Source organism: Anomaloglossus baeobatrachus, chromosome 1, assembly GCF_048569485.1.
Source record: "Anomaloglossus baeobatrachus isolate aAnoBae1 chromosome 1, aAnoBae1.hap1, whole genome shotgun sequence".
Lineage (NCBI taxonomy): Eukaryota > Metazoa > Chordata > Amphibia > Anura > Aromobatidae > Anomaloglossus > Anomaloglossus baeobatrachus.
The window spans coordinates 703,418,654-703,443,761 of NC_134353.1; the positions used below are offsets into that span (position 1 = coordinate 703,418,654).

At 45.4% G+C, this 25,108-nt stretch overlaps 1 protein-coding gene across 1 annotated transcript in view; it reads left to right on the plus strand.

Annotated features, from left to right (window-relative positions):
• The window catches only part of GNB1L (G protein subunit beta 1 like), a 117,592-nt gene that overhangs the window by 37,953 nt on the left and 54,531 nt on the right, over positions 1 to 25,108 (plus strand). The window contains exon 5 of the mRNA XM_075321053.1: positions 15,607 to 15,702. Within this exon, the coding sequence (XP_075177168.1) occupies positions 15,607 to 15,702 (96 nt within the window). The remainder of the gene's footprint in view (positions 1 to 15,606; positions 15,703 to 25,108) is intronic.

Below are 25,108 nucleotides of genomic sequence, written 5' to 3' on the forward strand. Positions count from 1 at the left end.
TCATGATGCGATCACAGGACGCCAATGGGTTGGCATGGCAACACGGGGTCAGATGATGACCCTATCACTACCATGACGTGTTTCCTGTGAATAAGAGATCAGCATTTTTGCTGTTCAGAGCGATGCTGATTGCTTTGATCAGCACAAGTGATTGGACTATGCAGATGTAAAGTCCCCTATGGGGACTAGTAAATTAAATAACAACTGTAAAAAAAAGTTTTAAAAAATAAAACTTAAAGTTCAGATTATTCCTCTTTTGCCCCATTGAAAATAAAACAATAATAAAAAAAAACTAACACATATTTTGTATCTCCGAGTTCAGAAATGCCCGATCTATCAAAATATAAAATCAATTAACCTGGTCGGTAAAGGGCGTAGCAAGAAAAAATTCTAAACGCCAAAATTACGTTTGTTTGGTCGCCGCAACATTGCATTAAAATGCAATAACAGGTGATCAAAACGTCACATCTACCCAAAAATGGTATACTTAAAAACACCAGCACAAGAGGAAGAAAATAAGCTATCAGTGAGCCTTAGATTCCTAAAAATGAGAATGGTACGGGTCTCGGAAAATGGTGACAAAAGCGCAAGTCTTCTTTTGGATAAACTTCTGAATTTTTTTTTCACCTCTTAGATAAACGTAAAATTATACAGGTTTGGTATCTAGGAACTTGGAAAAATAAAAAAAAGTTATGGCTCTTTGAAGAAAGGGAGGAGAAAATGAAAAAGGGAAAATAACCAAGGAGTGAAGGGGTTAACTGGATTACCGCTCTATAACTACCAATAGAAAGGAGGTACAGCAGAGTTGTGTGCGTCATCCAACTCACTTCATTGCTGTGAACAGTAATTAGCATTGCTGATCAGGAAACCCTTGTGCCCTGCTACTGCGAGTGCTTGGTGCCGATATGCCAATCGCTTTTAAGGCTCAGTTCATATTTATTCTGTGCTCTACACTGAGTGCTAACATCAAGGAATTAATCTAAATCCCCCAAAAATGTGATTCAGAAAAAACCCCTAATGGAATTATTCAGTATAATGAGGCACACAGTCACTTTGGACTCCACCTGGCTTATATTTAGACAGTTCATTCTGTTCTAGTGATGCACGTGGAACCAAACAATAGTAAAATAAACTCCCGGGACTCACTTGTAGTCAAAGTCAAGGTTCTTTATTCAGAACTAACTGAACACTTCAGCTCCTCCTGAGCTTTCAACAGCGGTGAAATAATACAAGCATGATCTCCATATAAATAGTACATCCTCCCAGAAATGACATAAAATAAGTGATCAATATGAAATATATACACGCATTACACAAATTTAGTAATAAATCAACAAAGAATATATATATATATATATATATATATATATATACAGATAATCCCATAACACTCATAGAAATTAGACATAAATGTAATCACATCATCAGCATTTTCATTTGAAAAGGGATAAAATAAATATAAATACGGTAAATTCCTTTGTACATCATACTATCATATCCAAAATCAAAAAGTTATTTAAATTGCATATTTAGGTGGAAAAAATAAGTATCCACTTTTCTTTGTCGCTCCATTGGGAGACCCAGACAATTGGGTGTATAGCTATTGCCTCTGGAGGCCACACAAAGTATTACACTTAAAAGTGTAAGGCCCCTCCCCTTCTGGCTATACACCCCCAGTGGGATCACTGGCTCACCAGTTTTGTGCTTTGTGCGAAGGAGGCAACACATCCACGCATAGCTCCACTTTTTAGTCAGCAGCAGCTGCTGACTATGTCGGATGGAAGAAAAGAGGACACATATAGTGTCCCCAGCATGCTCCCTTCTCACCCCACTGTATGTCGGAGGTGTTTGTAAGGTTGAGGTACCCATTGCGGGTACGGCGGCAGGAGCCCACATGCTAATTCCTTCCCCATCCCTTTTTACAGGGCTCTGGGTGAAGTGGGATTTACCGGTCTCCAGGCACTGAGACCGTGCTCCATCTACAGCCCCTGGAGAAGATGCTGGATGGAGCGGAGTACATCAGGGACATGGCCCTGCTTCCTCAAGGTACTCTGTGTCCCCGTGCATTTGGCGCTCACACCGCAGCATGCTGGGTGTTGTAGTGCGCCGGGGGACATCAGCGCTGCGGCGCCTGTGCCATGGCCTCATTCAGCTTTGCTGAAGCAGGCTCACTTATGGGAATTGGTCGCGCCGGCCGCTGGGACTGCGGCGCGGCTGGCACTTGTAGTGCGCCGGGGACTTCAGCGCGGCCTGCGCTTTTACGGCGGCCGCGCTGATAACTAGAGTCCCCGGCTTTTGCGGCCTGCTTCCGTTCGTTCCCGCCCCCAGACCTGCCAGTCAGGAGAGGGGCGGGACGCTGGCCACTTCCAGGAATCGGTCGCGCCGGCCGCTGGCAGCGGCGCGGCTGGCACTTGTGGTGCGCCGGGGACTTCAGCGCGGCCCGCGCTTTTACGGCGGCCGCGCTGATAACTAGAGTCCCCGGCTTTTTGCGGCCTGCTTCCGTTCGTTCCCGCCCCCAGACCTGCCAGTCAGGAGAGGGGCGGGACGCTGGCCACTTCTATGAATCGGTCGCGCCGGCCGCTGGAACTGCGGCGCGGCTGGCACTTGTGGTGCGCCGGGGACTTCAGCGCGGCCCGCGCTTTTACGGCGGCCGCGCTGTTAACTCGAGTCCCCGGCTTCTGGGCCTAGTCTCCCTTCGTTACCGCCCACAGCCCTGACAGTCAGGGTAGGGGCGTGACGCTGCATAGAGCAGAGCTGAGAGCTGGAGTATGTTTTGCATACTCCACCCCTCTCACTGTGTGCACTGTGAATCCGGATTCCCGCACTTTCTCAGGCACGCCCACGGCTTCCTTCTCTACAAGGACACCGGCAGCCATTAGTGTCAGTTTCTGTACGATACAGAGACAAGTGTGGAAGACCCTGGCATTCTGATAGTCACACAATCGCTGTAACAGGCGTTAAGCAGCACCTGTGGTGCTAACCCCACTAGTGCAGAAGTGCGCTTATAGATATGCTTGTACTATATACATTGCACTGTTTGGTCGCACGTTGTATATACCCTCCTGGATTATGCGGAGGAGTTATCAGCATATTCTCTGTGTAAAACAAAGGTGCAGAACCACATGTTTTTCTATACAGCTGGTACAGCATGTACGGCTATACGGCCGGCAGGTACATAGACTCCCATTGTATGCACTAATGGCCAGGGGATGAGGACGGTGTCTGCAGTATTTACTGACAGTTTTTCTGAGACTATGGCTATGATACTAGAAGCCTAGCAGTCCGGACATGTCTCTCACAATATGGGCACTGTTGAATCATTGATCCATGGCCCCCCTCAGTGTGAATAACTAACAGCTCCGGGAATGTCACACGCATCCCAGAGTCACGGCTCTGCACGGACGTCAGTCCCAGACAGCCTAAGTGGGCTCGCTATGAGCGGCCTCGGTTTCATCAGGGTCCTAACAGAAGGACTCGCTGTGTAATGAGGCGGAAGTAGCGGCTCAGGATTCTGATCCTGAGACCGCTCTCAATCTGGATACACCTGATTGTGACGCCATAGTAAATAATCTTATAGCGTCCATCTATAGAATGTGGGTTATTTCTCACAGCTCCTCCAGTGGAGGAGTCAGCTTCACGTATTTTTCTGGACCACTCTGCCTTCAGAGAGGCAGTCCAGGAACACCACGCTTATCCAGATATGCGCTTCTCCAAACGGCTTAGGATACACGTTATCCCTGTCCCCTGACTTGGTCAAGGACTGGACCCAATGTCCCGAGCGGCATCCTCCAATCTCCAGGCTTGTAGCTAGATCCATAGTTGCAGTGGGAGATGGAACTGCAAACTCAAAGATGCCACTGACAGACAGATGGATCTCTGGTCGAAAGCCATCTATGAGGCTGTCGGCGCACCGTTGGCTCCGGCATTCTCTCCCTTGGGGCACTCCAAGCTATTTCAGCTTGTCTTACACAGATTGACACGGTTACACGTACATCTGTGCCGCAGGTGGCATCCTTAACCTCTCAAATGTCTGCATTTGTTTCTTACGCGATTCAGGTTGTCCTGGACTCTGCGAACCGTGCGGCGGTAGCCTCCGCTACTCCGTGTTTTTAAGCAGAGCCTGGTCTGCTCGTTAAGTGAATGGAAGGCAGATTCTGCTTCCAAAAAAGGTTGCCTAACCAGTTGCCTTTTTCTGCTGACCGACTGTTTGGTGAGCGTTGGATGTAACCATCAAACAGTCCAGGGGTAAGGATTCATCCTTTCCTCAGCCCGGACACAACAAACCCCAACAGAGCAAGAGGCAGTCGGGGTTTTCGGCCTTTTCGAGGCTCGGGCAGGTCCCATTTTTCCTCGTCCAATGTGGACTCAAAAGGATCAGAGGAGCTAAGATCTTAGCGGGCTCAGTCTCGCCCAAAAAAGCGACAGTCTGAAAACCCGCTTCCAAGGCGGCTTCCTCATGACTTGCGGCCTCGGTCGGTAGCAGGCTCTCCCGCCTTGGCGATATTTAGCTGCCATAGGTCAATGACCATTGAGTGTGAGACATTCTGTCTCACGGGTACAGGATAGAGCTCACTTCTCGTCCTCCAACTCGATTCTTCAGAATTTCTCCACCTCCCGGCCGGGCCGCTGCTCTTCTGCAAACAGGGTGCACTCTATAGGCAGAAAGAGTGATGACCCCCGTTCATCTTCAGGAACAAGGTCACGGTTTTTACCCCAAATTCTTTGCGGTACCTATAACAACGGGCCGTTCCGTCCCGTTCTGGATCTAAAACTGCTCAGCAAGCTCGTGGACACCAGGCGGTTCCGGATGGAATCCCTCCGCCATGTCATCGCCTCAAGGTCCCAAGGATATTTCCTAGCATCATTAGGCATCAAGGATGCTTATCCACACGTGCCGATTGATCCAGAGCACTAGCGTTTCTACGCTTCGTTATAGGAGACGAACACCCTCTGTTCGTAGCTCTACCTTCCGGCTAGCGACAGTCCAACTGGTCTTCGCCAAGGTCAGGGCAGCAGTAGTCACAGTCCTGCACTCTCAGGGTCACTCTGTGGTCCCGTATTTAGACGATCTACTTGTCAAGGCACTCTCTTAGGAAACATGCCAACACTGCCCGAACGTTGCGCTGGAGACTCTCTAGAGTTTTGGGTGGATCATCAACTTTTTAAAGTCAGATCCGACCCCGACCCTATCGATAACATATCTAGGCATAGAGTTTCTTACTCTCTCAGCGATAGTGAAGCTGCCGCTAGACAAACAGCATTCACTACGGGCTGCAAGCTCTTCTTTAAGAACCAGTCGCACACATTGAGACGCCTCATGCACTTCCTACGTAAGATGGTAGCAATGGAGGCAGTTCCTTTCGCGCAGTTTTACTGCGTCCACTACAATGGGACATTCTCCGCCAATGGGACGAGGAGTCGACGTCCCTCAACAGAGTCGTCGTTCTTTCTCAGGCGGCCAAGGAATCTCTACGGTGGTGGCTTCTTCTCACCTCTTGGTCAAAAAGAAGGTCCTTCCTATCCCCGTCCTGGGCGATAGTTACGACAGACGCGAGTCTATCAGGGTGGGGAGCAGTTTTTCTCCACTACAGCGCTCAGGGTACGTGGACTCAGCAAGAGTCCACTCTTCAGATCAATGTTCTTGAACACAGAGCAGTGTATCTTGCCCTACAATCCTTCCAACAGCGGCTGGAAAGCAAGCATATCCGACTTCAGTCGGACAGCTCCACAGCGGTGGCATACATCAACCACCAAGGAAGAACGCGCAACCGGCAAGCCTTCCAGGAAGTCCGGCAGGTTCTGATGTGGGTGGAAGACACGGCATCCACCATATCCACAATTCACATCCAAGTGTGGAAACTAGGAAGCTGACTTCCTAAGTCGCTGAGGTGTGGCCGAAAGAGTATGGTCTCCTCACCCGGACGGGTTTCAGGAGATCTGGCGCCGCTGACAGAGGCCGGACGTCGATCTAATGGCGTCACGGCACAACAACAATGTGCCAGCTTCATGGCACGGTTTCACAATCATCGAGCTCTGGCGGCAAACGCCTTAGTTCAGCATTGGTCGCAGTTCCAGCTACCTTAGGTGCCACCTCTGGCATTGTTGCCCAGAGTACTGCGCTAGATCAAGACCGACTGCGGCCGCGCCATCCTCGTCGCTACAAATTGGCCGAGGATGTTGTGGTACTCGGTTCTGTGGTGCCTCACGGTAGGCTAACCGGGGGCACTACCAGACCAATCAGACTGGCTGTCTCAAGGGCCATTCTTCCATTTGAATTCTACGGCCCTCAACCGGATGGTGTGGCATTGAGTCCTGGAACCTAGTGTCGTCAGGATTACCTCAGGACGTGGTTGCCACCATGAGACAGGCTAGCATACCAACGTCCGCCAAGATTGACCACAGGACGTGGAAGATGTTCTTATCTCGGTGCTTGGCGCAGGGTGTTTCTCCCTGGCCGGTTGCATCGTCTATGTTTCCTTCCTTCCTGCAATCTAGGTAGGAAAATGGGTTGTCGCTCAGTTCCCTTTAGGGACAAGTCTCAGCGCTATCTGTATTTTTTCAGAAACGACGACTTCCTCAGGTACGCACGTTCCTACGGGGAGTTTGTCTTCTCAGCACTCCGTACAAGCGGCCGTTAGAGCCCTGAGATCTGAACAAGGTTCTAATTGCTCTCCAGATGCCGCCTTTCGAGCCTTTGAAGGATGTCTCCCTTCCCGTTTTTCACGGGAAGTGGCCTTCTAGTAACGGTCTCGTCTCTTAGGAGAGTTTCCGAGCTAGCAACGCTCTCATACAAACTCCCTTCCTGGTCCTTCACCAGGACAGGGTAGTTCTGCGTCCGGTTCCGGAATTTCTCCCTAAGGTGGTATCCCATTTTCATATCAATCAGGATATCACCTCACCTTCTTTGTGTCCTCGTCCAGTCCATCAATTTCAGAAAGATTTGCATCTGTTGGTTCTGGTGAGAGCACTCAGGTTCTACTTCCCGCATGGCGCTCCTGCGCCACCCGGATGCACTCTTTGTCCTTGTCGCTGGTCGGCGTAAACAGTCGCAAGCTTCCAGATCCACCCTTGCTCGGGGGCTCGAGGAACCAATTCTTGAAACCTACAATTCTACTGGGCTTCTGGTTCTCTCAAGGCCGAAGGCCCATTCTACCAGAGCCGTGGGTGCATCCTGGGCATTACGGCACCAGGCTACGGCTCAGCAGGTGTGTCAGGCACCCACCTGGTCGAGTCTACTTACTTTTACCAAGCATTATCAGATGCATACCTACGCTTCGGCAGACGCCAGCCTAGGTAGATAAGTCATTCAGGCGGCGGTTGGCCACCTGTAGGAGAGGGCCGTTTGACGGCCCTATCATGAGGTATTCTTTTACCCACCCAGGGATTGCTTTTGGACATCCCAATTGTCTGGGTCTCCCAATGGAGCGACAAAGAAGAAGGGAATTTTGTTTACTTACCGTAAATTCCTTTTCTTCTAGCTCCAATTGGGAGACCCAGCACCCGCCCTGTTTTCTCGGGGTTTTTCTGTTTTTTCGGGTACACATGTTGTTCATGTGGTATGGTTCAGTTCTCCGATGTTTCCTCGGATTGAATTGGTCTTTAAACCAGTTATTGGCTTTCCTCCTTCTTGCTTTGGCACTAAAACTGGTGAGCCAGTGATCCCACTGGGGGTGTATAGCCAGAAGGGGAGGGGCCTTACACTTTTAAGTGTAATACTTTGTGTGGCCTCCAGAGGCAATAGCTATACACCCAATTGTCTGGGTCTCCCAATTGGAGCTAGAAGAAAAGGAATTTACGGTAAGTAAACAAAATTCCCTTCTTTATGAACTTTTTTAACAACGCGATGATTATTCTTTGTAAGAGATAATTGTATACATATATGTATATATGCATATAAAAACATATACATGTTTTTTTCTTTTTTTTTATATAGTAAATTATTGGCATATTAATATAATCATAAATGTATTGTATTCTGTTATATTTCTTATTTTTACATATTTAATAATACTACATAAAATGAATGTATTCCAGATCAATACTTACAGTAAGTTCTCCCTTTTCAAAAACACTTGTCCTGCTTATCCGTATCTCTTAATTAGAAATAAGTGTATGAGATAGTATTATATTGTATCTTTTACTCATATCCTTCAAGAATCATGTGAAGTCTGGGAAAGAGAAGGGAGAGGAAATTTATATCAGTCTATTAAGTTCATACTCCCTATTAAAGGTGTTGTCCACTACTAGTACAACCCCTCCTGTTTTCCCTTCTGATTCCACATGTTTCCCTTAGATAAAATAAAAAAAGCTCATACCTTCCATGAATCCAGCGGTGTCGGTACTCGCGTTTCCGGAGCTCACGTGACATTGTGACATCACACGAGTCCTGCGCCCAATAAGCGCCGGGTCTGTGTCTTCGCCTTTGGACACAGGCACAATGAACAGGAAGTGAGTAGGACTTTCAAGTTCGGTGGAGGAAGTCTCATCTGGGTTTTGTTTTACAGCCAAAGGCGTTGGATACTTGAGCAAGATAGATGGTGGTCTCAATGCTAAGCTATATGTGAGTATCCTACAAGACAAGTTGCTTCATACACTCAAGTACTTTAGGTATGAAAAGGAAGCAAGACGACAATCCGAAGCATACATCAAGATTGGTGAAGAAATGGTTCAATGACAGTGAAGTAGAGGTGCTGGATTGGCCTCCACAGTCATCAGAACTAATAGAACACTTGTGGGTAAAGTTGAAGAAAAAGCTGTATACTTTACCCAAGTGAGTCTACCAGTATGCACCAACATTTGAACATGCATGTCAGATTTCGGTCAACACATGCTTTACTCTGATCTAGAGCATGCCCAGAAGGATTCAAGCTGTGCTGAAAGGCAACGAAGATTTACAAAATACTAACAAAGTAACTAAAATTAAAATGTAGATTTTTAGGAGCAAAACAGTAACAATGCAGTGACATGACAATAATCTGCATAACTAATCATATGTTAAATAGTTTTTTTTAAGTCAAATTTGTGTGTGAGATAGCCAACATGATTGTCTATAAAATGAAGGTAGTCTCATGCTCAGAGCTGTTGTGGATGGTGCGATATGGAGCCTGAAATTCAAAAGATCAAAACTTTGGTATCCTTTTGCTCATCTGTGTATTTCCAGGAGGAAATATTGCCATTAACATTGCGTTATTCCCCTTCCATCAGGTGTCCTGTCTAAATCCGTAATAAACAGACTCTTGTGCCTAGCTGAAAGAATGAACACTGCCTGAAAAAAGTCCATTTGAACTGGTCTTCTCCGTCAGAGCCTAACGTATATGGCAAGAGTGAAGTATCCGTCCAGTGTAATCTGACATTAGGCATGGAGAGATGCTACTCCACACCGGGCAGGATAGTTTTTGAGGCCAATATCTGTCTGACCAGTTTTGTGAATGGTTTTCTTAATAGGATCTTGTATAACAATATGCCATGGGGGAAAGGTTTCAGGAAGAGGCTCTACAATTGTCATTTTAATGGAAAGTACCATTTTTTTTAGGGACCTGTCAAGTCCTCTTTAACCAATGCATCAAGAATACATGAATATATATCACTAATACATAAAAATATATCACAAGACTTTTAGACAGGTAATGACCTATTGGTTTTTTAATAAGAGGGATTTAAAGAAATTATACCTTGGTGTGCCAAAACATTTTTATAGCTGTCATTGGTTCTCATTTTTTTCAATAAAACAGAAAAGTAATAGCTAAGTGCACACGAGATCTTACAAATGTTGACGCCCTTTGATACATGGGTTTCCTTCTTACTCGGAGCTTGGATTGAGTGGTAACACGTACTTTCTGGCACCATCACTGTCTAACATATCCTCACTCTAACACATTAAGGATGAGATATGCATCTGATCTCAGGAAGTCTTTATGCTTGGCTTTTGCTCAATGACTGATTAATTTTATCTGTTAGCCTTTGCCTTGAGTTATGTGATATGGGCAGGGGCTTATCTGTTTACGGCAGCATTTATGAGTGACACATCGTTCTATCTTTACATCACTGTATGCATTTCTAAAGATTATTAATTTGTGAACGGGCGTGCCTTTCATTCTTCACTTCCATAACCACACAGGAACATTACAAGCCTCTGGCAACGCCAACGATCATTTCTCTTTATTAGTAATGATACAAACTCAAGCTTTAAATTACTTTTCAATAGTTTGAAGCTCAGCTCCTGCCCCATCTGACAACAGGGAGATTGCTCTTTCAGTACAGATCATACAGTGGCATGAATCTTAGTTTTTTTGTTGCTTAATGAAATTTGTTGCTGGGCCTCGAATTAAAGGTTTTCACCTACCCTGTTTCCCCGAATATAAGACACTGTCTTATATTTTTTTCTGCCCTGAAAAAAGCACTAGGTCTTATTTTCGGGGAGTGTCTTATTCTCGAGGAGACATGGTTGGGGGTAAGTTTACCCCCCACAAAAAGCAGACCCCCCCCATCCCAGTATCGTCATACTTACCAGCCCAGGGCGTCTGTATGGCTCCCAGATCCTCCTGTGATCTCCCAGCAGGTACGTTGTATGCCTCCCCTGCGTCTGGCTGACATCAGATCACACGCACAGATCCGATCGCATACACTCACAGACACACACTCACGATATCGCACATACGCGCTCACACACTCACAACATCCGGAGATACCACATGCTTCCGGCCATGTGATCCTCGGCAGGTCCTGGAAGATCACTGCACGCACAGTATCGCCGCCGAGAAGCAAGCAATATCGCTAGATGTTGTGAGTGTGTGGATGCGATCTGTGGTATGTGTGTGTGTGTGTGTGATCTGATGTGTGTGTGCGCGTGTGTGTGTTCCACCGCAGGACCTTAATGCGCTCACCTGCTCCCGGTCAGCGTCTGGTAAGTATGATCGGGGGTCTTCTTTCTTCTGTCTTCTCTCTTCTGGGGATGTCCGCTGTCTATAATGAAGTGTCCTGCAGTGTGTTTAACTTTTTCACCGCTGCATGACACTTCATTATTGACCGCGGCTAGGTCTTATTTTCAGGGGATGTCTTATATTAAAGCTTCTTTGAAAACTCCTGGGAGGTCTTATTTTCGGGGAAACATGGTACGACCACTTCATGCAACAAATAATCTTATCTAGTTATTAAAAAGTTCTCTTTTATTGCAGATACATTTTAACCCCCCAAAAAAAGAACATGGTAATGCCCCGTAAATCGAGAACTCATTGTTTCATATTTTCTTTTAATCAGTCCCATTCTCGTAATATTTAGAACAATAATTTGGAATTTCCAGCCATTTATAATTATGACTAAATTGGAGGTTTGACCCCATGTTCATACTAGGGATGGGTAAGCCAAGGTGATATCCTGGTGTCTTCTGAGTAAAGTGCCCTTTTTGGCAGTGGACTCAATAGTCATGATCATACATATGTGGCATACCAAGTCAATATACCCTAAATGTGGCAAAACTTTCTCTGCAATCTACAAGAGAACTTTTTTTTTTATGGCATCCTCTTGTAGACATACCTGACTCTATCTTAATTTTAAAGGGAATCTGTCAGTTGCAATATGCACCCAGAACCACGAGCAGTTCATATTGCTTATCTCTGCCTGTCTCTGTATACACTAGCATAGATAAAGGGATCTTTAGAAAAACAATTTCTAAAGATCCTTTATGATATGCAAATGAGGCCAGCAACTAGTCGCAAGAGCGTTAGTTTCTGCGCTCATTCCGCCCTTTTAGCATGTTAGCACACCCACAGGGGCGTGCTAACATACTATTCATTGCAGCATCACCAGCGGTGACACGTGTACCTGTATCCGCTCTCACCACAGTTCCGAAGTCACGACACTTCCAGTCATGCGCACTTGACCTCTCTGAAGCCGGGACGCGTACACCTGGCTTCATACTGCACATGACATGAAGTGGCGGGCATTCAGAAGAGTGTTAACAGCAGACACAGGTACGCGCGTCATCGCTGGTGATGCTGCATTGGATAGCATGTTCACACATCTCTGTGGGCGTGCTAAGAGGGCGGAATGAACGCAGGAATTATCGCCCTTGCAAATAGTCCCTGGTCTCTTTAGCATATCATAAAAGATCTTTAGAAATACTTTTCCTAAAGATCACTTTATCTATGCTAGTATATGCTGTTATACAGTTAGGTCCAGAAATATTTGGACAGTGACACAATTTTCGCGAGTTGGGCTCTGCATGCCACCACATTGGATTTGAAATGAAACCTCTACAACAGAATTCAAGTGCAGATTGTAACGTTTAATTTGAAGGTTTGAACAAAAATATCTGATAGAAATTGTAGGAATTGTACACATTTCTTTACAAACACTCCACATTTTAGGAGGTCAAAAGTAATTGGACAAATAAACCAAACCCAAACAAAATATTTTTATTTTCAATATTTTGTTGCGAATCCTTTGGAGGCAATCACTGCCTTAAGTCTGGAACCCATGGACATCACCAAACGCTGGGTTTCCTCCTTCTTAATGCTTTGCCAGGCCTTTACAGCCACAGCTTTCAGGTCTTGCTTGTTTGTGGGTCTTTCCGTCTTAAGTCTGGATTTGAGCAAGTGAAATGCATGCTCAATTGGGTTAAGATCTGGTGATTGACTTTGCCATTGCAGAATGTTCCACTTTTTTGCACTCATGAACTCCTGCGTTAATTAACCCGATGTGTACAGCAGCTAGGAGAGCAAGGAGCCAGCGCTAAGCAGTGTGCGCGGCTCCCTGCTCTCTGCACATGTAGCTGCATTACACATCGGGTTAATTAACCCGATGTGTACTGTAGCTAGGAGAGCAAGGAGCCAGCGCTCAGTGTGCGCGGCTCCCTGCTCCCTGCACACACAGCTAAGCGGTGTGCGCTGGTAACTAATGTAAACATCGGGTAACCATACCCGATGTTTACCTTAGTTACCAGTCTCCGCAGCTTCCAGACGGCGGCTCCGTGCAAGCGCAGCGTCGCTTGCACGTCGCTGCTGGCTGGGGGCTGTTCACTGGTCGCTGGTGAGATCTGCCTGTTTGACAGCTCACCAGCGACCATGTAGCGATGCAGCAGCGATCCTGACCAGGTCAGATCGCTGGTCGGATCGCTGCTGCATCGCTAAGTGTGAAGGTACCCTTAGAGTCCCTTGTCCAATTACTTTTGGTCCCTTGAAAAAGAGGAGGCTATGCATTACAGAGCTATGATTCCTAAACCCTTTCTCTGATTTGGATGTGAAAACTCTCATATTGCAGCTGGGAGTGTGCACTTTCAGCCCATATTATATATATAATTGTATTTCTGAACATGTTTTTGTAAACAGCTAAAATAACAAAACTTGTGTCACTGTCCAAATATTTCTGGCCCTGACTGTATACAGTGCCTACAAGTAGTATTCAACCCCCTGCAGATTTAGCAGCTTTGATAAGATGCAAATAAGTTAGAGCCCGCAAACTTCAAACAAGAGCAGGATTTATTAACAGATGCATAAATCTTACAAACCAACAAGTTATGTTGCTCAGTTAAATTTTAATAAATTTTCAACATAAAAGTGTGGGTCAATTATTATTCAACCCCTAGGTTTAATATTTTGTGGAATAACCCTTGTTTGCAATTACAGCTAATAATCGTCTTTTATAAGACCTGATCAGGCCGGCACAGGTCTCTGGAGTTATCTTGGCCCACTCCTCCATGCAGATCTTCTCCAAGTTATCTAGGTTCTTTGGGTGTCTCATGTGGACTTTAATTTTGAGCTCCTTCCACAAGTTTTCAATTGGGTTAAGGTCAGGAGACTGACTAGGCCACTGCAACAACTTGATTTTTTCTCTCTTGAACCAGGCCTTGGTTTTCTTGGCTGTGTGCTTTGGGTCGTTGTCTTGTTGGAAGATGAAATGACGACCCATCTTAAGATCCTTGATGGAGGAGCGGAGGTTCTTGGCCAAAATCTCCAGGTAGGCCGTGCTATCCATCTTCCCATGGATGCGGACCAGATGCTTGACTGTAGGGATGGTATTCTTGGGGTCGTATGCAGTGCCATCCAGTCTCCAAACGTCACGTGTGTGGTTGGCACCAAAGATCTCGATCTTGGTCTTACCAGACCAGAGAACCTTGAACCAGTCTGTCTCAGAGTCCTCCATCATGAGCAAACTGTAGACGAGCCTTGACATGACGCTTTGAAAGTAAAGGTACCTTACGGGCTCGTCTGGAACGGAGACCATTGCGGTGGAGTACGTTACTTATGGTATTGACTGAAACCAATGTCCCCACTGCCATGAGATCCTCCCGGAGCTCCTTCCTTTTTGTCCTTGGGTTAGCCTTGACTCTTCGGACAAGCCTGGCCTCGGCACGGGTGGAAACTTTCAAAGGCTGTCCAGGCCGTGGAAGGCTAACAGTAGTTCCATAAGCCTTCCACTTCCGGATGATGCTCCCAACAGTAGAGACAGGTAGGCCCAACTCCTTGGAAAGGGTTTTGTACCCCTTGCCAGCCTTGTGACCCTCCACGATCTTGTCTCTGATGGCCTTGGAATGCTCCTTTGTCTTTCCCATGTTGACCAAGTATGAGTGCTGTTCACAAGTTTGGGGAGGGTCTTAATTAGTCAGAAAAGGCTGGAAAAAGAGATAATTAATCCAAACATGTGAAGCTCATTGTTCTTTATGCCTGAAATACTTCTTAATACTTTAGGGGAACCAAACAGAATTCTGGTGGTTTGAGGGGTTGAATAATAAATGACCCTCTGAATAAACTTTTCACAATTTAAAAAAAAAAAAAAAAAAAAAGAAATAACATTCTTTTTTGCTGCAGTGCATTTCACACTTCCAGGCTGATCTACAGTCCAAATGTCACAATGCCAAGTTAATTCCGAATGTGTAAACCTGCCAAATCTGCAGGGGGTTGAATAGTACTTGTAGGCACTGTATATGGACAGTTAAGCGAGGATTAGCAATGTGCCCCAGAACTGCTCGTGGTTCTGGGTGCATATTGGACCCGAAAGGTTCCCTTTAATCTTATTCCTCGTTACTGGTGCTGATATTATAGTTCAGAACTGCAAATACAATCTTGCTTTTTACTTCTGGAAAAAGTTGACTTGAGTGATATACCCACTATGAAGAATAATTACATTTTTCCACATCTAGTTAAGGTTTCCTGGATGATTACAGCTCTGAAGCACTTTAATGGTATTTGGGACCCAATTTTGTATCAATATTTGTAAGCTAAAACCAGGAGGGAAACCTACAGAGAACCCTATAATGGGAAGGATTTGCACCTCTTCTGTGTTTTGGGACCCCTTCTGTGGTCTTGGATGAGAAATATGTCTCACATACTGTGATATGTATGGATCCTTATTCTGTATACTATACATACTGTTTATAGCACGTGTACTTTTTACAGTTCAGTTTCCATGTGCGGTATAATAAAGTGATTATGTTTTGTAAGATGAAGCTTCATAAACCGTATCATTACCACATCATCATTAGGTAGTTTGCTAATTATATATCCTAGTCTACAAAAATCCTGAATTATACAAGGATGTCACGCTGTTGTGTTTTGGCTAATAGGCTCTTTTCTTGCAATGTATACTCTAATTCTTCTCCATTTTTTACAGGTTCAGGTTATGGACATGACATCCAAAATTGTTATAAGCTCAATGAGTCCATCAGATAATACATGGGGAATGGCTATGTGCCTGAAGCTTTGGCAGGTTAGTTTTCTAGTCCTCTTCCAATGGCGTTACTGTTGATAGTTGCTATAATATGCCGAGTGACTTCTCAGCCACAGTTCCTAGTTAACCTGTTGGGTTATATTGCGGATACCTTTTGATGTGTCCACACGTAGCGCATGCATTGCAGATTTCTCATGTCAATTTCATTGTAGCAAATCTGCATTGAAATTGATGGATTTCAGGAGGGTTTCTCGGCTCTAGACAAATTTCTGCAGCTTTTCTTAGTGGCTGCAGATTACCAAATTGTTACACTGAGAAGCAGATGAGAATCTAGTCACCACGTGACTGTCCATCTTGCTGGGAATACAGGGGAATCGTGACAGTTTGCACATTGCACAGTGTCAGAGTTTGCCAAGTTGTAGTCACATAGAGTGGCTTCATAAATTTGTCTAGAGTCCAGAAAACCACTTTAAATATACAGCATATCGATTCAAGTTGCTGATTTTCCACATTGAGGAAATGCAAAATCTGCAACAAGACACATTTGGCCAGAACTCATTAAAAACTGAATCATAAAAAAGTTAGACTGGTTCCATGACATATCAGTAGATTATTATCTGGTACGCTTCTGCTATCGGTCTAACCCAGCCTACTGTGACAAGATCTAGTCTAGTCCTTGTAATTTCTGCATCGGTCACATGGAGTGAGATGGCATCATCGGTGACCAAGCTGTAAGGAAACTGGTTATTGTTACAATGAGAGGTAGTTTTATGTTGCATTATCCCCAGCAAATCTGTACCAAAACCTACCTACTTTGGTGTGGATTTGCAGCTGCAGATTGCCTCTGGCAATTTCACTCCGTTTGACCATGCTCTAGTTGTTAATGAGTCACTGCCTGCAGTCCAGGTCAAAATTCTCACTTTAGTTGGATGCTAAAAGAACCAGTTAGTATATCCTTGATCAGTGTAGGACTGGGGTTTCAAAAGGCCCACCAGTAACATTAACTCTGGGGGCCATTGTTTCGCTATATGCAAATATTGTTACCCTCATTCCCACACTTATATAATAATTAAAAAATGGTTTATTTGGTGTCGTTGTCTGTACACAATGAATTAAGGGTATTGTGCAAAGTACTGCTAATATAAGATGCTGCGGGGCATACACATGCCTGGGGGTTTCATCTATTCCCCTGTGGGCCATTGTGACACTACTGTAGAACAAGGCGACTACCTCCCCACTAACAAAAGCTTTGTGCCAGCCTCACACCAGCAAGAAATGAAGTCTGAGGCTGTTTCCCTCAGGTAAAAAAAAAAGACCCTGTACTCACCTCCCGTTCTGGCGTTGTTCCAGTGTTGTTGGTAATCGTCGTTCGGGGCACATGTGGCATTGTGACATCACGCAAGCCCGTGTCCAGTCATCTCCGGCTTCTCTCTCCCTGCCTACGGATAAAATGAGTTAATCAACAGGAAGTGTTGCTGCAGCTACCACTCACTTCCTGCTGATTGCTTATTTAGTCAAAAGGCAAGGAGAGAGAATTCGGCGGTGATTGGACGCGGGGCAATGTCACATGAGCCCCAACCCGCGATTACCAACACGGCACCAGAACGGGAGGTGAGTAGAGGATCTTTTATTTTAACTGCGGTAAACAAGTGTAATCAGGAGGGATTGTCCTAGTAGTGGAGAACCCCTTTAAAATAATGATCAGGGGAAAACATTCTTTGGGAAAGTGTCGTGATCACACAGTTAAACTTCACCTACATTTATTGTCTTGCACTTGTAGCATCCTTCATTTCATTGGTACCAGCAGCTGTGATTGGTATTCGGTACAGTAACTTTTAGAACAATTACATTGCTTATCCTTTTTGTTTTCCAAGTATATTTCCTACTAAAACAGTATACGTAAGATTTGGCCAAAGGCTTGGTCATTAGTGATTCAACCTAATGACTCCCATGAGACGGCAGGCCATGCCGTCATGGTTCAGCTGGCTACAGATTTTGTGGGTTGAAGGCATCCTTTGTTTCTGCACATCTTGACTTATCTTGTCAAGGGTTTTCAGCCTCTCCCTGTTCTCTTTGATAGTCCACAATGTCTGCTGATTGTCACCGTTATTTAATAACTTACACATATTTCTAATTGGTTTATTACCCAAAATCAGTGACCTGTTTAGCTGAATGTTTCACTGTGTCGTAATATTTCACAATAATTTGGTATACCACCAATGTATACTTGAGACTAGATTACATTTTACAATAAGTGATGTATCATTTAATGTTCGTTCTGCCATCACAAAATATTGCTAAAGCCAATAAAGAAAATATGATAGAATATTATCATTAAAAAGGTTTTTCCTATTTTAAAATTTATTGTGCATGGGTCGAGGATAAAGAATAGAATAACCTTTTCTCACGTTCCTGTTGTGCGCCACAGACATACACAGGTCAGATGATGGCTTGATGATGATGACAATTGAGTTTGAAGTCCTACAGAAAAATGTTAGTTCTGCAGAAAAAAAAATTATACACCCAGTACATAAGGGGTCTGATTCATAATTTGAAGGTTTTTTTTGTTGTTTTCTTTTTATGTCTTGTGTTATTTGCTGTGGCTTTAGTGTCAAATTCATCAAAATAACGCATGTAGTACATCAATTTTCCACAAAGGCAAATTGGTCTTTATTTTGCCTTTTAATTGTTTATTTTTGCGATTTTTTTTTTTGTCCAAAACATCGCAAAAAAGTGCTGACTTTTTTTTTTTAGTGTACATGAAATCACACCAGGGGGTACTGGAATACATTTGTGACATATTTTGTGACTTTTTGCCCTCAGTGACAAACTAGATAAACAAAACTGGCAAACGCATATAGAAAATAGACTTCAAAAAGGCAGAAATGGAAAAAGATGAATTTGTTGCAAACCCCAAAAAGGCATAAAGTACCAAAAACGCGACAAAAGAACAGGTGCAAATGCAAAAATGAATCAGGTTCAAAGTATTTTGAAACAAAAAAAAATTCCCTGACCTCTAAAATGGTAATAAAAAAAATCCCCAAAACACTGTTTATGCAGACTTTTAACCCCTTCACCCCCGGCCACTAAAACACCCTAATGACCGGGCCTTGTTTTATAATTCTGACCAGTGTATCTTTGACAGGTTATAACTCTGGAACGCTTCAACGGATCGTGGCGATTCTGAGATTGTTTTTTCGTGACATATTGTACTTTATGTCAGTGGTAAATTTAGGCCGATATTTTTGCGTTTATTTGTGAAAATTTAAGAAATTTTGCGAAAATTTTTAAAATTTCGCAATTTTCAAATTTTGAAAATTTATGCCCATAAATCTGAGAGATGTGTCACACAAAATAGTTACTAAATAACATTTCCCACCTGTCTACTTTACATCAGCGCAATTTTCTAAACAAAATTAGTTTTTCGTTAGGAAGTTAGCAGGGGTCAAAGTTCATCAGCAATTTCTCATTTTTCCAACAAAATAATTTTTTTTAGGGACCACATCACATTTGAAGTGACTTTGAGAGGCCTAGGTGACAGAAAATACCCAAAAGTGACCCCATTCTAAAAACTGCACCCCTCACATTGCTCAAAACCACATCCAAGAAGTTTATTAACCCTTTAGGTGCTTGACAGGAACCAAAGCAATGTGGAAGGAACAAATGAAAATTTTACTTTTTAACACAAAAATGTTACTTTAGCCAAAAAATTTTCATTTTCACAAGGGAGAGAAGAGAAAGTGCACCATAAAATTAATTGTGCATTTTTTCCTGAGTACGCTGATATCCCATATGTGGTAAAAATCAATTGGCGCACGGCAAAGGTCGGAAGGGAATTTTGAACGCAAAATTAGCTGCACTCATTAGTGGACGCCATGTCAGGTTTGAAGACCCCCTGAGGTACCTAAACAATGGAGCTCCCCCACAAGTGACCCCATTTTGGAAACTAGAGCCCTCAAATAATTTTTATAGATGTTTGGTGAGCACTTTGAACCTCTGGGGGCTTCACAGAAGTTTATAACGTTGAGCCGTGAAAAGAAAAAAAAATTTTTTACCACAAAACTGTAGCTTCAACTAGGTAGCTTTTTTTCACAAAGGTATCAAGAAAAAATGCACCATAAAATGTATTGTGCATTTTCTCCTGAGTACGCAGACACCTCATATGTGGTGGAAATCAAATGTTTAGGCACACGGCAGGGCTCGGAAGGCAAGAATCGCCATTTGAATTTTTGAGTGCAAAATTAGCTGCACTCATTAGCAGATGCCATGTCGGGTTTGAAGACCACCTGGGGTACCTAAATAATGGAGCTCCCCCACAAGTGACCTCATTTTGGAAACTAGAGCCCTCAAATAATTGTTCTAGATGTTTGGTGAGCACTTTGAACACCTGGGGGTAACGTTGAGCCGTGAAAATAAAAAAAAAAACATTTTTACCACAAAACTGTTGCTTCAACTAGGTAGCTTTTTTTTTCACAAGGGTATCAGGAAAAAATGCACCATAAAATGTTTTGTGCAATTTCTCCTGAGTACGCAGATACCTCATATGTGGTGGAAATTAAATGTTTGGGCACACGGCAGGGCTTGGAAGGCACGGGGCGCCATTTGAATTTTTGAGCGCAAAATTAGCTGCACTCATTAGTGGACGCCATGTCGGCTTTGAAGACCCCCCTGAGGTACCTAAACAATGGAGCTCCCCCACAAGTGACCCCATTTTGGAAACTAGAGCCCTCAAATAATTTTTATAGATGTTTGGTGAGCACTTTGAACCTCTGGGGGCTTCACAGAAGTTTATAATGTTGGGCCGTGAAAAAAAAAAAAAAAATGTTTTTACCACAAAACTGTTGCTTCAACTAGGTAGCTTTTTTTTCACAAGGGTATCAGGAAAAAGTACACCATGAAATTTATAGTGCATTTTTTCCTGAGTACGACGATACTTCATATGTGGTGGAAAGTAATTGTTTGGGCGCATGGCGGGGCTCAGAAGAGAAGGAGCACCATTTGACAGCAAAATTGGTTGGAATCATTAGCGGACGCCATGTCATGTTTGGAGACCCCCTATGGTGCCTAAACAGTGGAGCTCCCCCACAAGTGACCCCATTTTGGAAACTAGACCCCTCAAAGAGTTTATCTAAATGTTTAGCAAGCCCCAAGGGGCTCCACAGAAGTTGATAATGTTGAGCCATGAATACAATTTTTTTTTTTTTCACCACAAAACTGTTACTTGAACCAGGTAGCTTTTTTTTTTCACGAGGGTATCAGGAAAAAAATGCACCATAAAACGTATTGTGCAATTTCTCCTGATTACGCAGATACTTCATATGTGGTGGAAAGTAATTGTTTGGGCGCATGGCGGGGCTCCGAGGAGAAGTAGCACCATTTGACAGCAAAATCGGTTGGCATCATTAGCGGACGCCATGTCACGTTTGGAGACCCCCTATGGTGCCTAAACAGTGGAGCTCCCCCACAAATTACCCGATTTTGGAACTAGACCCCTCAAGGAATTTATCTAGATGTTTAGTGAGCCCCTTGTACCCCCACGGGCTCCACAGAAGTTGATAACGTTGAACCATGAAAATTATTATTTTTTTTTAACCACAAAATTTTTGCATCAACCAGGTAGCTTTTTTTTTTTTTTTTATAATGGTACCAGGAAAAACTGCACAATAAAACGTATTGTGCAATTTTTCCTGAGTACGCAGATACCTCATATGTGGTGGAAAGTAATTGTTTGGGTGCATAGCAGGGTTCAGAAGAGAAGGAACGCCATTTGACTTTTCAAACGCACAGACGCGGTGCACTGATCGGCCGCTGCAGGACGCACGGTCGGATGAGATACAAAAAGCGTCGGGGATACGGAAAAAAAAAAAAGTCACGCCAAAAATTGAGCAGGGATGCCGATCTGTTATGTGCATCCCTGATCAGCGCTCGGCGGGACGCACGGACACATACGATACAAAAAGCGTCAGGGATACAGAAAAAAAAGTCACGCCAAAAATTGACCACGGATGCAGATCCGTTATCTGCATCCCTGATCAGCGCTCGGCGGGACGCACGGACGGATGCGATACAAAAAGCGTAGGGGATAAGGGAAAAAAAAAGTCCCGCCGAAAACTGACCACGGATGCAGATACGTTATCTCCATCCCTGATCAGCGCTCGGTGGGACGCACGGACGGATACGATACAAAAAGCGTCAGGGATACGGGGAAAAAAAAAAATGCCGCCGAAAACTGACCACGGATGCAGATACGTTATCTGCATCCCTGATCAGCGCTCGGCGGGACGCACAGACCGATGAGGTGTAAAAATGGACAGGGGATACAGAAAAAAAAAAAAATTATACTCACAGTACCCAGAGGATTAGCAGGAGGATCACTGACCAGAAGAACTGCAGGAGGAACAGAAGGCAAGCGAGATGGACAGCTTTACAGGAGCAGCAGGCAGGACGTTGGACAGATCAGCAGAAGACCCAAGAAGGACCCAGCGATGGAGGCAGATGTGATCAGGCCAGTGAAGACCTCGGACGACCCAGTGAAGGCAGGTAAGAGGACGTTGGGGGGAGAGCAGAGGGGGAGGGGGAGAGCAGATGTGGAGGGGGAGAGCAGATGGGGAGGGGGAGAGCAGAAGGGGAGGGGGAGAGCAGAAGGGGAGGGGGAGAGGGATACCGGAGAACAGAGGCAGAAGGAAGGAAGCAGAATGGAGATCACGGAGGAGGCAGGCAGATCGCGGTGGGGGGGGGCAGATCGCGGGGGGGGGGCAGGGGCCATCGCGGGAGCGCGCAGGGGCTGCAAGCTAAGCACAATACTCACGTGGAGCAGGAGCGGTGACATCGGCAGCAGCGGTGGCGTGGTACCAGTACCATATTGGGGGAGGGCTCGCAGACCAGCACAGGCCTGGGAAGGGCGGCCACCTGCAGATCAGACCGCCCCACTGCACACTGATTGGAGCGATTGCGCGTCATAGCACGATCGCTCCAGTCTGTGCTGCAGGGGCTGGGGGCGACATGTTAGAGCTCCAGCTATGATCTGCTGCAGCTGCTGCGGCACCTCATAGCCGGATCTCACAGTACCGCACTAATTCAGGCATTATTTTTGCCGAAATCAGTGCGAACGATGTGGTTGGCGGTTCAGATTTGAACAGCCAATCACATCGATCGTCGATGGGGGGTGGCGATGCCACCCCCCCTGGGGTCAAGCAAAGGTCCCCTGCTGTAAGAAACAGCAGGAGACATCATTTGAAAGCCGTTGCTATGGCCACGGCAATCAAATTAACTTTAGGCAGTAAAGTTACGTCCCTGGTCGTTAAGTCACGTTAAAATAGGACGTAATTTTACTGCCCACGGTCGTGAAGGGGTTAAATATTTTCATATAGGCTTTAAACTAAAATCTGCAAATAGCCTTTTAGGACTAAAAAAAATGACATGAAAAATGTTTAAAAATGTCAAGTGTGAATAAAGCTTCAGGCAAAATTCTTGTAGTATATAGAATATATTAGTTTTCTATTATTGTATTATTAGTCTATGCTTTCATAAATGATTGTTTGCAAAAAATAAGGTTTTAATCATTATTTTTGTAATAGAGTCCCGTCCAGCAATATAGGTGCATGTGTGTATATATCTGTCTGTCAATTTCTCTCTTTTTATATGTGTGTGTATATACCGTATTTTTCGGACTATAAGACGCACCGGACTATAAGACGCACCCTGGTTTTAGAGGAGGAAAATGGGAAAATAAAACTTTAAGCAAAAAATGTGGTCATGACACACTGTTATAGGGCGAGGATCTGCTGCTGACACTGTTATGGGGGTAATGTCCCCAAATTCTCTACTAAGGTACCCCATCCTGGTAATGATCCTCCTGCCTTGTATATGATCCTGCTATAAACCCCCATCCAGCCTGTTCACATGCCCCCCCCATCCAGCCTGTTCACATGCCCCCCCCATCCAGCCTGTTCACATGCCCCCCCCATCCAGCCTGTTCACATGCCCCCCCATCCAGCCTGTTCACATGCCCCCCCCCATCCAGCCTGTTCACATGCCCCCCCCCATCCAGCCTGTTCACATGCCCCCCCATCCAGCCTGTTCACATGCCCCCCCCATCCAGCCTGTTCACATGCCCCCCCCATCCAGCCTGTTCACATGCCCCCCCCATCCAGCCTGTTCACATGCCCCCCCCATCCAGCCTGTTCACATGCCCCCCCATCCAGTTCACATGCCCCCCCCATCCAGCCTGTTCACATGCCCCCCCCCATCCAGCCTGTTCACATGCCCCCCCCCCATCCAGCCTGTTCACATGCCCCCCCCCCATCCAGGCTGTTCACATGCCCCCCCCATCCAGGCTGTTCACATGCCCCCCCCATCCAGCCTGTTCACATGCCCCCCCCATCCAGCCTGTTCACATGCCCCCCCCATCCAGCCTGTTCACATGCCCCCCCATCCAGCCTGTTCACATGCCCCCCCATCCAGCCTGTTTACATGCCCCCCCATCCAGCCTGTTTACATGCCCCCCCATCCTGCCTGCTCATATACTCCCATCGTGCTCATATACCATCCTGGTATATGGCCTGTATCCTATAGCACAGAGAAAAAAATAAACGTTTATACTCACCTTTTCCTCACTCCCTGCAGCACCGATCACATCTTCCTCTCTGGCACGCTGATCTGTGTGTGTGGAGCCGTTCCCCTGCAACATCGCGATGTCTTCCTGTCTGTGCCGATCAGCTGACCAGCTCAGCACAGATCAGCTGACCGGCACGGATCAGCTGACCGGCACAGACAGGAAGTCATCGCGTGCAGCAGGGGGACGGCTCCACACACGGGGACGGGTGAGTGCACTGATTCACTGCACCCCGCGCTGGTAATGACGCGCGGAGAGCAGTGAATACAGCCGCACATGATCACTCCAGGCTGTAATTGCCAGGGGTGATCATGCCGGCTCTTTACTATGCGCGCGTCCCCGCTCATCCTTCCGCCCACCTGTCAGTGCCGGCTTCAGCGCTGAGAGATGGGCGGGAGGATGGGCGTGAATATGTAATGAGCGGGCCCACGTGGTCACGAGCAGGCGCTGCTGCTGCCTGCTCGTGCCCCCGATGACCCGCAGCACCCTCATTCCCAGCCGCAGCCCTATAGTCAGACCATAAGACGCACCCCCAACTTTCCCCCAACATTTGGGGGGAAAAAAGTGCGTCTTATGGTCCGAAAAATACGGTACACTACAGTTCAAAAGTTTAGGGTCACTTAGATATTTCCTTATTTTTGAAAGAAAAGCACATTTTTTTTCAAAGAAGCTAACATTAAATTAAACAGAAATACACTGTTAATACATTTTTAATGTGGTAAATGACTATTCTAGTTTTAAACGTCTGGTTTTTAATGCAATATCTGCATAAGTGTATAGAGGACCCTTTCCAACAACCACCACTCCAGTGTTCTAATGGTACATTGTGTT